At 42.0% G+C, this 13,030-nt stretch overlaps 1 protein-coding gene across 1 annotated transcript in view; it reads right to left on the bottom strand.

Moving 5' to 3' along the window:
• Positions 1–6,459: 6,459 nt before the first annotated feature.
• The window catches only part of LOC122798558 (nitric oxide synthase, brain-like), a 638,878-nt gene continuing 632,307 nt past the window's right edge, over positions 6,460–13,030 (bottom strand). Inside the window, exon 26 of the mRNA XM_044067612.1 lies at positions 6,460–7,940. Coding sequence (XP_043923547.1) covers positions 7,830–7,940 — 111 coding nt within the window. The 3' untranslated portion in view covers positions 6,460–7,829. The remainder of the gene's footprint in view (positions 7,941–13,030) is intronic.

Below are 13,030 nucleotides of genomic sequence, written 5' to 3'. Positions count from 1 at the left end.
TGACTTCCCCCCAGGTCAAGGCTTTCCTAGCCAAAGGAGTACCTGTTGATGCTATAGTGATGACGGCATCCACCACGAAAGAGTTTTCAGAGACCTCTACATCTGTTCATCCTCCTAACAGGAATTCTAAGATCATGGACAGATATGATAAGTGCATGTTTAGTTCAGCGCCCTTTGCTCTTCGATCCCTGAACTATCTTATGCATTTTACTAGACTGCGCAGAGCTCTCCTTAAAGAGCTGGGAGATACTCTACAGGGTGCAGTAGCTGCAGATGAAGTAACTTCCAAGCTTCTTACCTTAAATTCCCTTCTAAACTCTTCCATGCATCTGATTTTGTATGCAGCTGATGGAATGAGCAGTGCAGCAGTACAGGAATTGCTCTTAGGAGACATTCCTGGATGCGCTTATGTTCCTTTGTGGAGCTCTTTAAGTCATCCTTTGTGAATGCCCCTTTCAATGGCTCATCCCTTTTTGGACCCAAAGTGAAGGAAATGCTTACCAGGAGTGAGCAGGATGGAAAGACTCTGTCTGCCATTGGAGTCCATTTTTCCATGCCTACCAGACCTTACCCCAAAGGTCGGAAGGGAGGAAAGATGTGATTCTGTAACATTCAAGGAGCTGTCCAGGACACTCGTGGTGAAACCCCCTTTTAGAGGAAGAGGAGGGGGTAATGAGGGAGAACACCATCCATGCAGCAGAGGGTCCGCAGAATCAGGGTGACAGAGATCAGTTCTTTGGAAAGCCCTATCAGCGCTCCTGAGAGGAGGCCCGACTGGAGGCAGTCGGGGATGCTTATCTTTGTATCCAGACGCCTGGCAAAACATAACAAAAGATCACTGAGTAAAAAGCATAATATCCAGAGGATACTCCATTCTCTTTGTAAGAAAAACCCTGACGTCCCACCCAGTCACAGGGAACAAGCAACCACAGAGATTCAAAGGTTGCTAGAAAAAAAAGTGTCTTCCAACCAGTACCAGCAGAACAGAGAGGATCAGGAACTTACTTAAGGTTCTTTTTAGTTCCAAAGAAAACAGGGGACTGGAGACAAATCTGTCAAAAAAAAGTTTCAGATGGTCATGCTCAGTCAATACTTCCCTTTCTCAGGAAAGACAACTGGATGTGCACAGTAGATCTCCAGGATGTGGACTACCACATCAAGATGGCCAGGCCATCCAGAGATCATCTATGCTTTCGGCTGGGAGCCAGTCACTACCAGTTTCGAGCTCTGCCCTTTGGTCTCAGTACAGCCCCAAGAGTGTTCAAATGCATGGCAGTAGTCATGGCTCACCTGAGACGTTTAGGATTCCAGGTGTTTCCATACCTAGATGACTGGCTCCTCACCGCCACCACCAGGCATAAAACTCTTACTAACAAAGGACACAACCTTAAACCTCTGCAGTCAGTTGGGGGGGATTACCATTAACTCAGAAAAATCTGCCTTATCGCCATCCAAACGTACCATTTTTATAGGAGCAAATATAGATACCATTTCCATGACTGTAAAGATTCCACCAGAATGGGTTTGTGTTCTAAGAAAACAGGTCCTGAATCTTCTATCAAAAGAAAAATCCCCAGCTTCAATGGTGCTCACATTATTGGGGACAATGGTGGCAGCACTCATTGTGATTCCTTCAGGTCGAATGCACATGCATATACTGCAGTGGCTTCTGTTCACACAATTGTCCTTTCATAAACTTCCAATAACTCATCAAATCCTGATAACGTAGTCATGCAAGAACAACCTTCACTGGTGGCTGACTTCTCATCAGGTAACAATAGGTTGCTCCTTTGTTCTACCCGCTCCCATTGCCACTGTGACCACGGACACCTCCCTGATAGGGTGGGGGGGCATTATCAGGGAAGAACAGCCCAAGGCAAGTGGAAACAACATGAGGCACACCTGCATGTCAATGTCCTAGAGATGAGTGGTACTTCTAGCATTGCAGTCCTTTCAAGACTCCCTCTAGGGACTATTGCAGTTTAAACGGACAACATGTCAGTGGTTTGCTACAAAAACAAACAAGGAGGAACCAGATCTTACTCCCTATATTGAGAGGCCCTGAGAGTATGGCAATGGGCAACTTCCACCCAGTGCTTTCTGATAGCAAAGCACATCCTGGGGAAGTCCAATGTGATAGCAGACAAACTGAGCAGAGCAATTCTATTGCCTCACGAGTGGTCGCTGAAACAAGAAGTGGCAGAAAAGATTTTCCACAGATGGGGCCAGCCTTACTGCAACCTCTTTGCAACCCAACCAACACAAAATGCAGCATCTATTTTGCCCTAATCCCCCTTATAGAAGATTCCCCAAGGGACATGCTTTTACACAGTTGGCCCCTGGGTCTCCTTTATGCCTTTCCACCTTTTCCACTGATACCCAATATTTTACAGAAAGCAAAGACTCTGATAATGACCATTATTCTAATAGCCCTTTACTGGTCTTGTCAGATTTAGTTCCCCTTTCTCCAGCCTCATCTATTGGAAGAACCTTGTATCCTGGACCCAGTTTCAGATCTTCTGAATCATTCATCAGGGGCTCTTCATCCCACACTTCACACCCTCAAAATGACAGCTTGGCTGCTCCAGTTCCCAGAATAGCCAGGTTTCAAAATCTCTCAGCTGCAGCTCAGCACATTATAATATCCTCCCATAAATTATCTACCAGGAAGTTATACCTTAGTAAATGGAAAAGATTTTCTCTGTGGGCATCTCAAAACAATATTGATCCATATCTAGCTTCATTTTCACCTATTTTAGAGTTTTTGACCAAACTTTTCAATGAAGTGGTACTGTCCCCATGCCTTCTTTAGCTTTGTCAAGAACCTAAGTGGAAACTCCCAGATATGCTCTGAGCTAGTGCAAAACGACAAAAAAATACACTGAACCAACTGACATTGCCAACATCCTGGCTGATAGGTTCAATGCAAACTTTACCCCCCCCACCCCCAAAAGGACCCATGTCCATTCCAGAAGATTGTAGAGCCCCAGACATCACAGACACACAGGTGAAAACAGCCCTCTCCAAAGCAAAAAAACACAGCATCAATGGGACCGGATGGCATCACAGGCTGCGTCTTACACAAGCTCCAAAATAAACTAACCCCTCACCTAAACTCACTGTCAAACTTAGCCTAACCACAGGCTATGTACCCAATGAATGGCATACAGCAACAGTTATCCCACTCCACAAAGGTGGTGCCACAACGGACCCCTGGAACTATCGCCCTATAAGTCTGACTAGCTTGGTCTGCAAAGCCATGGAGTGCATCATCATGGAACTCATTAACAGACATTGGGAACCTCCAGACACTGGACCCTACCCAATTCGGCTTTGTTAAAGGCAGATCCTGCCTCCTAAACCTGGTTGACTTTTTTGAAACTGTTACCAAGGCCATAGATGAAGGAAAGGTAGTCCACACAGCCTACCTGGACCTCGCAAAGGCCTTCGACACCATTCCCCACTCAGGCATTATAGATAAGCTCACCAGCTTGAACATTAACCCCTATGTCATGAGATGGGTTGCAAACTGGCTCATGGATAGAACTCACATGGTCAGAGTTGCTGGTGCTATGTCCGACTCCAAACCGGTTACAAGTGGCGTCCCACAGGGCTCAGTCCTGGGACCCCTCCTGTTCAGTATATACTTCTCTGAGGTACAGGCAAGCAAGGGAGGACTGTGGCTGACCAAGTTTGCAGATGACTGCAAACTGGGGGCCATAATCAACTCCCTGGCTGACACTGACATCCTCCAGAAAGGTCTTATGGAGATGAATACCTGGTGTCATCATGGCCTTAAGCTAAATGCCAGAAAGTGCATAGTCATCCCCTTTGGTAAGAACAAAGTGCCCACAAACTACCACATAGGAGGTAGCCCACTAAGTTCGGAAGATGTAATTAGAGACTTAGGGACCCAAGTAGATAGCAACCTCTCCTTTGAAAATCACATTGCCAAAGTGGTTAGAAAATCCTTCTGTGTAGCCCACCTAATCACAAAAGGGTTTGCATCTAAATCAAAAGAGGTTATTGTGTCCCTCTACTCATCACTCATCAGGCCCATAATATAGTACAATGTCCCATTTGGGATGTACCTTACTCGACACATGCAACAGCTGGAAAGACCCCAGAAGTACCTCACCAACAGGATCATGGGCCTCAAACAGATGCCCTATGCAGCCCGACTAAAGAAACTCCAGCTCTACTTGGCTGCTTACTGCCTTCTCAGAGGATACCTCTGCCTTACGTATAAGGCCATGTCTGACCCTGAATTAATGGACATGCTCCACCAAAAGAAAACCAAATCTCTTAAAGCCACACGCTCTAGGGATGTAAACCTCAGCACAACAATTAATAGGACATGCTGGAGGGACAGATTCCTGTCCCAGAGACTTCCCTCGCTCTGGAATAGAATCCCAATCTATGTTAGGCAAAGCCCCTCACTGACTCTCTTCAAGAGAAATCTTGATGAGTGGATGGGAAATCATAAATTTACACCTGGGATTACATCAGTGGCCCTGCTGGACAGAGGCCCAGGAAACTAATCTAAAAGGGAGGCGAAAGCCAACACATTCTGGCTAGGCTTATAAATGCCCTTGGGCAGATAGCCTAGTACCTACCTATGAACCTGTGAAGGAGCAGCTGCTGCAACCATTAGGGTTCAGTTAGCGGAAATCTCTAATTTTCATCTTGGTGATCAGGGGTCCAATATCATGTCCCACAGACTCTCCACAGCCTTTCTTATGGACACTGATCATTTGAGACCCCCTATTCAGTCCCCAGTTACACCATGGAATCTAAATTTTGTTCTTTCTCGTATCATTTTATCCCCATTCAAACTGGTCTCATCTTGTGACCTGAACTATCTATCTTGGAAAACCATTTTTCTAGTAGCTATTACGTCAGCTCGGAGGGTTTCAGAGTTGCACACCTTGTCCATTAAACCTCCATATTTAATATTTCATAATGACAGAATTTCAGTTAGGACAAATCCATCTTTTTTACGTAAAGTTTATCAGAGATAAATCTCAATCAGACTATAGAATTACCTGTTTTTTTTTCCTAATTATACTAATAAGATGGAACATATGCTCACAAGCTTGACATCCTGAGGCAGCTTTGATTGTATTTACACAGGACTAAGGACTTTAGAAAATCAGAACAGCTCTTTGTTTCATTTTCAGATTCAAAGAAAGGTGCTCCAGTGGTAAAAACCACCTTGTCAAAATGGTTATTAGATTGCATCTCTTTTACATACAATTTTGTCCATTCACCATTACATAAAAAAATAAAGGCCCATTCAACTAGAGCTGTTTCCACATCTTCAGCCTTTCTGGCCAAACTACCAATAGATTCCATTTGTGCAGCATCCACATGGTCTAGACCTCATACCTTTATCAATCATACCAAATTTAACTAGGCCTCCAGGGACAGGGCCTCCTTTGTTTCTGCTGTCCTGAGGAATATACTCCTCTGAGCCACCCGAAAAAGATGGCACTTGGGACGCTAAGTCATCAGTGAGAATGAAGGTTAGATAAAACAACTTCACATAAAGAAGTTATGTAGTCACCATAACATTCCATGGGAGTTGTTCATCTCGCCTACATTCTTACGTCCCATCCTCCAAACCCCTACCAGTGTCTTGTGGACTGAGAAGTTGAAACAAGTTTGGATTGTCTTTAGTCCTTATCCTTGGATACTATTTTTTTTTTGGGGGGGCGGGACCTATCTAGTTAGCTTAGTTTTTCACAAACAAGATCAGAGGGAAGCACCAGTGCATCATGGGATAGGGAGTGGGCCATGAGCTGGTTGAAGACCTTGAGCTTTAGCATTTGGCTGAGTCAGACCCAAGGATCATCTCTGAACCTATCAGTGAGAATGAAGATGAGATGAACGACTTACATAGAATGTTATGGTGAGTACATAACTTCTTTTTTCATCAGGGGTGGGGGGAAGCAGGGGAGAATTTCAAATGTAGGCTGGAGGAAGAATTACAGGACTCTGGAGCCTTTCTGCTGTGATACCCCAGATATTTTGGAATTTGGCCCAATTTCAGCCCTAAGCAAGAACTCCAGAGAAATTTTCCACAACACAATCTATATATACTATGACAGTAACATCTCAGGTGATCTGTCTCAAGAAAACCTTTGAAAGCTTATAAAACAACAACAAAATAGTTTGCATGTATCTCTTCCCATAGTTCCCTGGAAATGATCTTGTTGTTAATATGAATCATAAAGAGACACAAGCTTCGTTACCTCTCCAAACCAGAACTTTTAGTATTCAAGGGAAAAAGGACTATAAATAATGAACTGCAATAAAAATACACACAACATTCAAACAAGATTATATGCAATAAAAGCAAAGAAATACTTTTTCTCAAACATCAGATTATTCTATGGCAGAGGGATTTCAAGTGATTTTTTTAGCACAGAGAGAAAGAGAATCAGATGGGATCACATATCAATGTTTTCCATAATTTTTATTTGTATTTATGTTTTTATACATACAAGAAAGAACATCTGTAATTACAGTACTGCACTTCGTTTGAACATTGTACCCGTTTCACAATCTTAAATGAAAAAAAAAAAAAAAAGATCGGATAAAATATTAGAATGGTGTAAAACACCTGATTTTGTATTCTGTGTATTTTCTTATGTGGCACCAGCTGTATGGTTATATTAAATTAACATGCCTTGACTCTTACTAATAGGTAATTGTGATTTTTTACATAAGCTCTGCCGATAGCATTTTATATTAATAAACATATCAAAAGCATCCATCCATCCACAAGCCCTTTTTTCCATTTTTTTCACATGGGTCGTGCTGTTACTTCAACAGTGACAGTCATCTATAGCCAAGGAAAGCATCCTAACATTAAAACATTTTAAAATACAAATATGCAGAACTATTGTATTATATAAAATAGTTATTTTAAGGAATACAACAATGTCAGATACATTCTTTTGATGTAGTCATTACCACCCAGCATAACGCTTCAGGGAACTTTTCTTTAATGTGTTTATTTGCATGCATTGTATTGTGGTACATGACAGAATATCAGTGTATTGAATGGAGACTATCACAGCCACAATGTCATCTAAACACAATTAACTTTGGAGTGTTACTTATTCAGCTGTAAAGGATACGAACTAGGTGAAATATTTTGACTGCAGAGTATCTGAGGAGCTGCAACTGTGCATATTTAAGGTGGGTTTTCAGATCAGTGAGTCAATCATTTTAGCTTTTTGAAAAAACAAAATTCTGTAGGTTTTATCTACATAGCTTGTCTAAATATGGTTGTGGGAACTCAGCGATGTGCATGACATTAATTTAGTTTATTACCCTCTTTGGATTGTCATAAAGCTTTGGGAAAGTTACATTTCCCATTACAGGAATGTTGTCAACCTAGTTGAAATGAATTCCAGAAAAGACGCAAGAGGGAGTTGGATTCAGTTGTGTGCAAAATGAAACAAAATATATTTCTGTGATTCATTCTGAAACAGATAATTGCTAATATACTTTTCCCTTAAAAGCTTTTCAGGAAATACAAGACACATCTGTGCATACTTAATCTTAGCATATACAACATCCCTTGAAATCATTAATATTTATGTCTGTTTAGATATCAGAAAACATATTTGTTTTTTTTCCCTTTTTCTTTTTTGCTGTGTGAGGCAGGACCACAAAAGGTCCTTTATTGTAAAATGTTAACAAATGATAAAAAATTGCTCTAAAATAGTGAAGTTAGTCAATGACAGCTGAGATGATGCAAATGATTTCAGTCACTCCATGTCATACTCTCCTTTGCATACACTTCCACAGCCAGTTTCTCATAACTCACGATGTTCTTCCTTTGTGTAAGACTGAGATCTGATTATGAGCTTTACTTCCTGTGTACGTAGAGTAAGGCCAAAAATGTCTTCATGATATCGATTTTCATCCTATAGCATAAAGCAAAAATAATTATTAATAATTTTGTAAATATTTTGGAGATAATATTTTGGAGATGAACAGGACAAGTATATGTCATTGACTGAATTTTTTTAAACACTAAAGAATCTCATAACTAAAAGAGATATCAAGGCTCTTGCCGCCCCATAGTGCCTTTTTTAGGCAAGGTTCAAATGACAAATTCACCACCATAACAGGAACAGGCAAGCAAAAACTGAGGGTAATGCTACTCAATGCTAGCAGTCTAAATCTCAAAATGCACTCACTCGAGGCACTCCTTAAAATGGAGAACATCGATATCTGTGCAGTGACTGAGACCTGGTTCAATGCTCCAGAGAGCACCTCTGCACTACCAGGCTATAACTCATACCACACTATTTGGCCATGTAACCTGGACCGGAGCACCAAAGGCAGAGGTGTGTCAATATTCATTAAGGATATCCACACCTCCAGGCTAGTTGCTCAGCATAATGCATCCGAGGTTATCCAAGTGCAACTAACTCTGGGCAAAACTGCAATCCAAATTGTAGCTTGCTACAGATCCCCGACCATGCCCCAAGATTCCCACTCCTCTTTTCTTGATGTACTGGAAAATATTAGGGTTCAACCAAACACTCTAATAATGGGTGATTTCAACTACCCCACCATTAACTGGGAAAACTACTCATGTACCAACTCCTTCACACAATGCTTTCTGGAATTCATAAACTCCCATGCCCTGGATCAACATATCCCCACCCCCACCAGGGACAACAATATCTTAGACCTAGTCATTACCAGCATGAGTGACTGGTGTTCCACACCTGAAGTCAACTCCTCATTGGTCTGATCCGGCCATAAGCTAATCACCCTTAATATCCACATCCTGCCCCACCCCCCCTATTAAGGAAATCATGGTAAAAAATTTCTCCAAAGCCAACTTCATACTTCTTAAGACAGAAGCAATGAACTTCATGACACTCATGTAGAGGGACAAAACAATTACGCTGCTGAATCCTACACAAATGCACTCTGTAAGCACTTACACGAGTGCATGGATCATGCTATCCCAAACAGAACCAAGATGCTATCCTCCAAAAAAAGGAAGTCAATCTGGTGGTCCCCTGCCATAAACAAACTGTACAACAGAAGGAAGAAATTGTTGCAAAAGAGAGTAAAATCCCATGAGTGGAGGAGCTCCCTGGTCAGCCTCAGTAAGAAGCTGAGATCCCTTATAAGAGCCTCCAAAGCTAGCTACAAGAACAAAATTGCCACTAATTCTAAGGACAACTACAAAGCATTCTATAGCTATGTTAAGAATCTCGATGGCAACACCCAGATCTGCTCTGAGTTACAGCACAACGGCACGAAAATTACAGAACCAACTGATATTGCCAACATCCTGGCAGATAGGTTCAGTGCTAACTTTACCCCCCCACCCCCTAAAGGGCCCGTATCTACACAGGAATAATGCAGAGTCCCTGTAATCACAATTACGCAGGTAAAAGCTGCACTCTCTAAAGCCAAAAACACAGCATCCATGGGACCAGACAACATCCCAGGCTGCATTTTACATGAACTTCAGAATGAACTGGCTCCCAATCTAAGCACCATGTTCAATCATAGCCTCACATTAGGCTTTGTGCCCACTGAATGGCATACAGCAACAGTTATCCCACTCCACAAAGGGGGATCCACCACTGATCCCGGGAACTATCGCCCTATTAGCCTGACGAGCCTGGTCTGGAACTCATACACAAAGACATTGGTAACCTCAAAACTCTGGATCTCACCCAGTTCGGGTTTGTGAAAGGCAGATCATGCCTCCTGAACCTGATTGACTTCTTTGAGGCAGTTACCAAAGCCATAGATGAGGGTAAAGTGGTTCACACAGCCTATCTTGACCTCGCCAAGACTTTCAGCACCATCCCCCATTCTGGAATTATAGCTAAACTCACTAAACTATATATAAATCCCTACATCACAAGATGGGTTACCAACTGGCTCACTGACAGAACCCACACTGTAAAAGTTGCGCACTCCAAATCTGACCTCAACCTAGTGACAAGTGGAGTACCACAGGGTTCAGTCCTGGGACCTCTCCTGTTCGGTATCTACTTCTCTGAAGTACAGGCTAACACAGAAGGCCTCTGGCTAATGAAGTTCACCGATGACTGCAAACTAGGAACCATAGTCGAGTCCCCAAATGGTATGGAAATCCTACAGAAGGGCATCACTGAGACAGATGCTTGGTGTCAGAGCCATGGCCTCAAGCTCAATGTCAAAAAGTACATCATCATCCCCTTTGGTAAAAACTCTGTACCCATGAACTACTACATAGACAGCAGTCTTCTTAACACCGAATGTGTGATAAGAGACCTTGGGACCCAGGTAGACAGTAGTCTGTCCTTTGATAGTCACATCGCCACAGTAGTCAGGAAGTCCTTCTACATGACACACCTCATCATAAAAGGGTTCTCATCAAGGAAAAAAAGAGGTCATTGTTCCTCTCTACTCGACACTCATTAGACCCATTATAGAGTACAATGCCCCTTTTGGAATGTACCTCACAAGACATCTGCAGCAGCTGGAAAGGCCACAGAAGTACCTCACAAAGAGGATTACTGGCCTCAACTAGCTTTACTCCGTAGAATATTGCCTACTTCGAGGTGATCTCTGCCTAACATATAAAGCTATGTCAAAATCAGAGCTGTTGGACATGCTACACCTAAAGAAATCCCAATCCCTCTGAGCTACACATTCTAGGGACCTAAACCTTGTCACCACAATAAACAGGACATGCTGGAGGGATAGATTTCTGTCCCAGAGACTTGCCATACTCTGGAACAGGCTACCCATCTATGTCAAGCAAAGTTCTTCATTAGCACTCTTCAAGAAAAATCTTGATGAGTGGATGGGAAATACACCCCAGGGATCACTTCTGTGTCTCTGCTCAAGAGTGGCACAGAAAAATAACTTTCTTGGGTGGCATAAGCCAGGGAACCTTGTTGGCTAGGCTTACGTAGGCCCTTGGGCCAATAGCCTAGTACCTACCTATGAACCTATAAGGACCAAGTCATCATCCTATCCCAACTGTTCATTCCTTTAGATGATCTTTGATTATCACACAAACAGACCATATGATAGTCTGACTGGACATAATTCACCACTTTATGTTCAGAGCTAAACAATTCACGAGAAAAGGCCATAGCAGCATTATTCATACATTTTTAGTTCTCCCCTTTCCACAGTCTCAAACCTCACTGTTGTTCAGAGCAGAGAACTCCACTCTGATCTTTTTAACTTAGCTTCTGTCTTCTCTTATTTCTTCCTCATTCTCAATAATAACAACCCAGTTTTCCCAGCTTTTGACTTTTATATCTCCCACGCCTTCCACTCTGTCATTCTCAGGGACCTTATCCAAATTCTGGAAGTGTACAAATCATTGTAAACCAGAAGTAAGTGGACTCAATCACATATTCATAAGAGCTGTACTGTATTCCTCCTCATTTGTCTCATCCCCATCATAAATCTCTTCCTTTCTGTAATGATGCGCTGCTAGCATTTTGGGAGTTGGCCACAGCCCTCCCCTTCCCAAAGGCAGAGTTATCTATTTAACTCACTTAGGTCCACCTTTGTTTTTCCGTGATGACTAATCTCTTGGAATCTGCAGCTTCTAACCAGTTTAAATATTAGATGCAGACGTATAGATTGCTGTGCAATCACTCCTACAGTTTAATGAAGAATTATTTTACATTGAATGCTCTTTTGCCTATAATTAGTATAATGTACAGAACAATTACTAGTGCCGTTAGTGGGAGTATCTCAGAGGACCATTAAGTGCTTTGTTTCAGTGTGCCACCCACATCTACTTGCTGAATTAATCAAATGCTGCCTATCCCAGCTAGGACACTGATTCACATTTATTTGTCCATTCATACTTTCAGTATGGACACTAGCCAGTCTCTATCTGCATTTGCACAATTCCCTGGAGCAGCAGTTTGTTATAGATTTGTGTCAGGGCCTCTCTTCTTAACTCTGTTTTGCAAATATTCTCACCTTAGATTATCTTAGATTTCAGTCTCAACTGCCTGCAGAAGCATGGCTCTATTAGAAAAAGACCAGTCCTCCAACTTCATTAGCTACATTGCCAGCCAGGACATTGCAACTCCATGCAGTTACTTTTCAAAGGAAGAGGTATGCATAACGTTTCATATGTGAATTATAGGTAAAAATGGTTCTTGCTTACTAAAAATATGGCACCCTGGAGACAGATGATGTGCACATAGCCCAGAGTTTTTTTTCCAGTAAAGAACTTTATTGCTTTGTGAACAACATTCAAAAATACCTTGCATTGCAATAACAAATTAATGCAATGTTAATAATGAGACACATAACTTTGCTAAACGGTAATAAATTAGTTAATGTACACCAGTAATATATGAAAGCAGTTCAAAACGTTGTATTCCCCCCGACCATTAATTTGACAGACTATTTTTTATGGTTTACCTTTAGATGTGCGTATTGCACACAGGTAAATTGCAATTGCGTAGAAGGCAGTCTGCAAGATCTGCAAATGTCGAACGGAAAAAGGTTTGAATGTGCAATGAGTGAATGCACAGTGAGATTCGCTCATTATGCATTCGACTTTCTGGGGCTGAGTGCACTATAGTGGAGATCGGGAAATGGTTCCTTTCCCCCCTGTAGTGCGATCTTGGAGTTAGAATAATAAAGTAGGGGGGTGTGGGGGGGGCGCCCTTTTTCCTTTTTTTTTTTTCGACATTAATGTTCGAAAAACAGCTATCTTCTTTTCGATTTTTTAAACATTAAGGACTGTCGATGTTTACATTTTTGTGGTTTCGAGTCGCTCATATGAACACTCGAACTACTGTGATTCGTGGTTTTAAAGGTAAACCATTTTTTATATATATGAGCTAATATCTTCTGCTTCCAGTCTATTGTGTGGTATTTCCTGAACTTAAACATCATTCCTAACACTGCTGTTGCTGACACTTCCCTACAAATTAGACTAAGGACTCCTGGGAAAGATTGGCGCTCCTGAGATACACTTCTTAGCCAAAACACCTCATCTGAAACATCT

Source organism: Protopterus annectens, chromosome 3.part1 (genome assembly GCF_019279795.1).
Source record: "Protopterus annectens isolate FY-2018-M chromosome 3.part1, PAN1.0, whole genome shotgun sequence".
NCBI lineage: Eukaryota > Metazoa > Chordata > Ceratodontiformes > Protopteridae > Protopterus > Protopterus annectens.
This window is presented reverse-complemented; position numbering and strand designations above follow the sequence as displayed.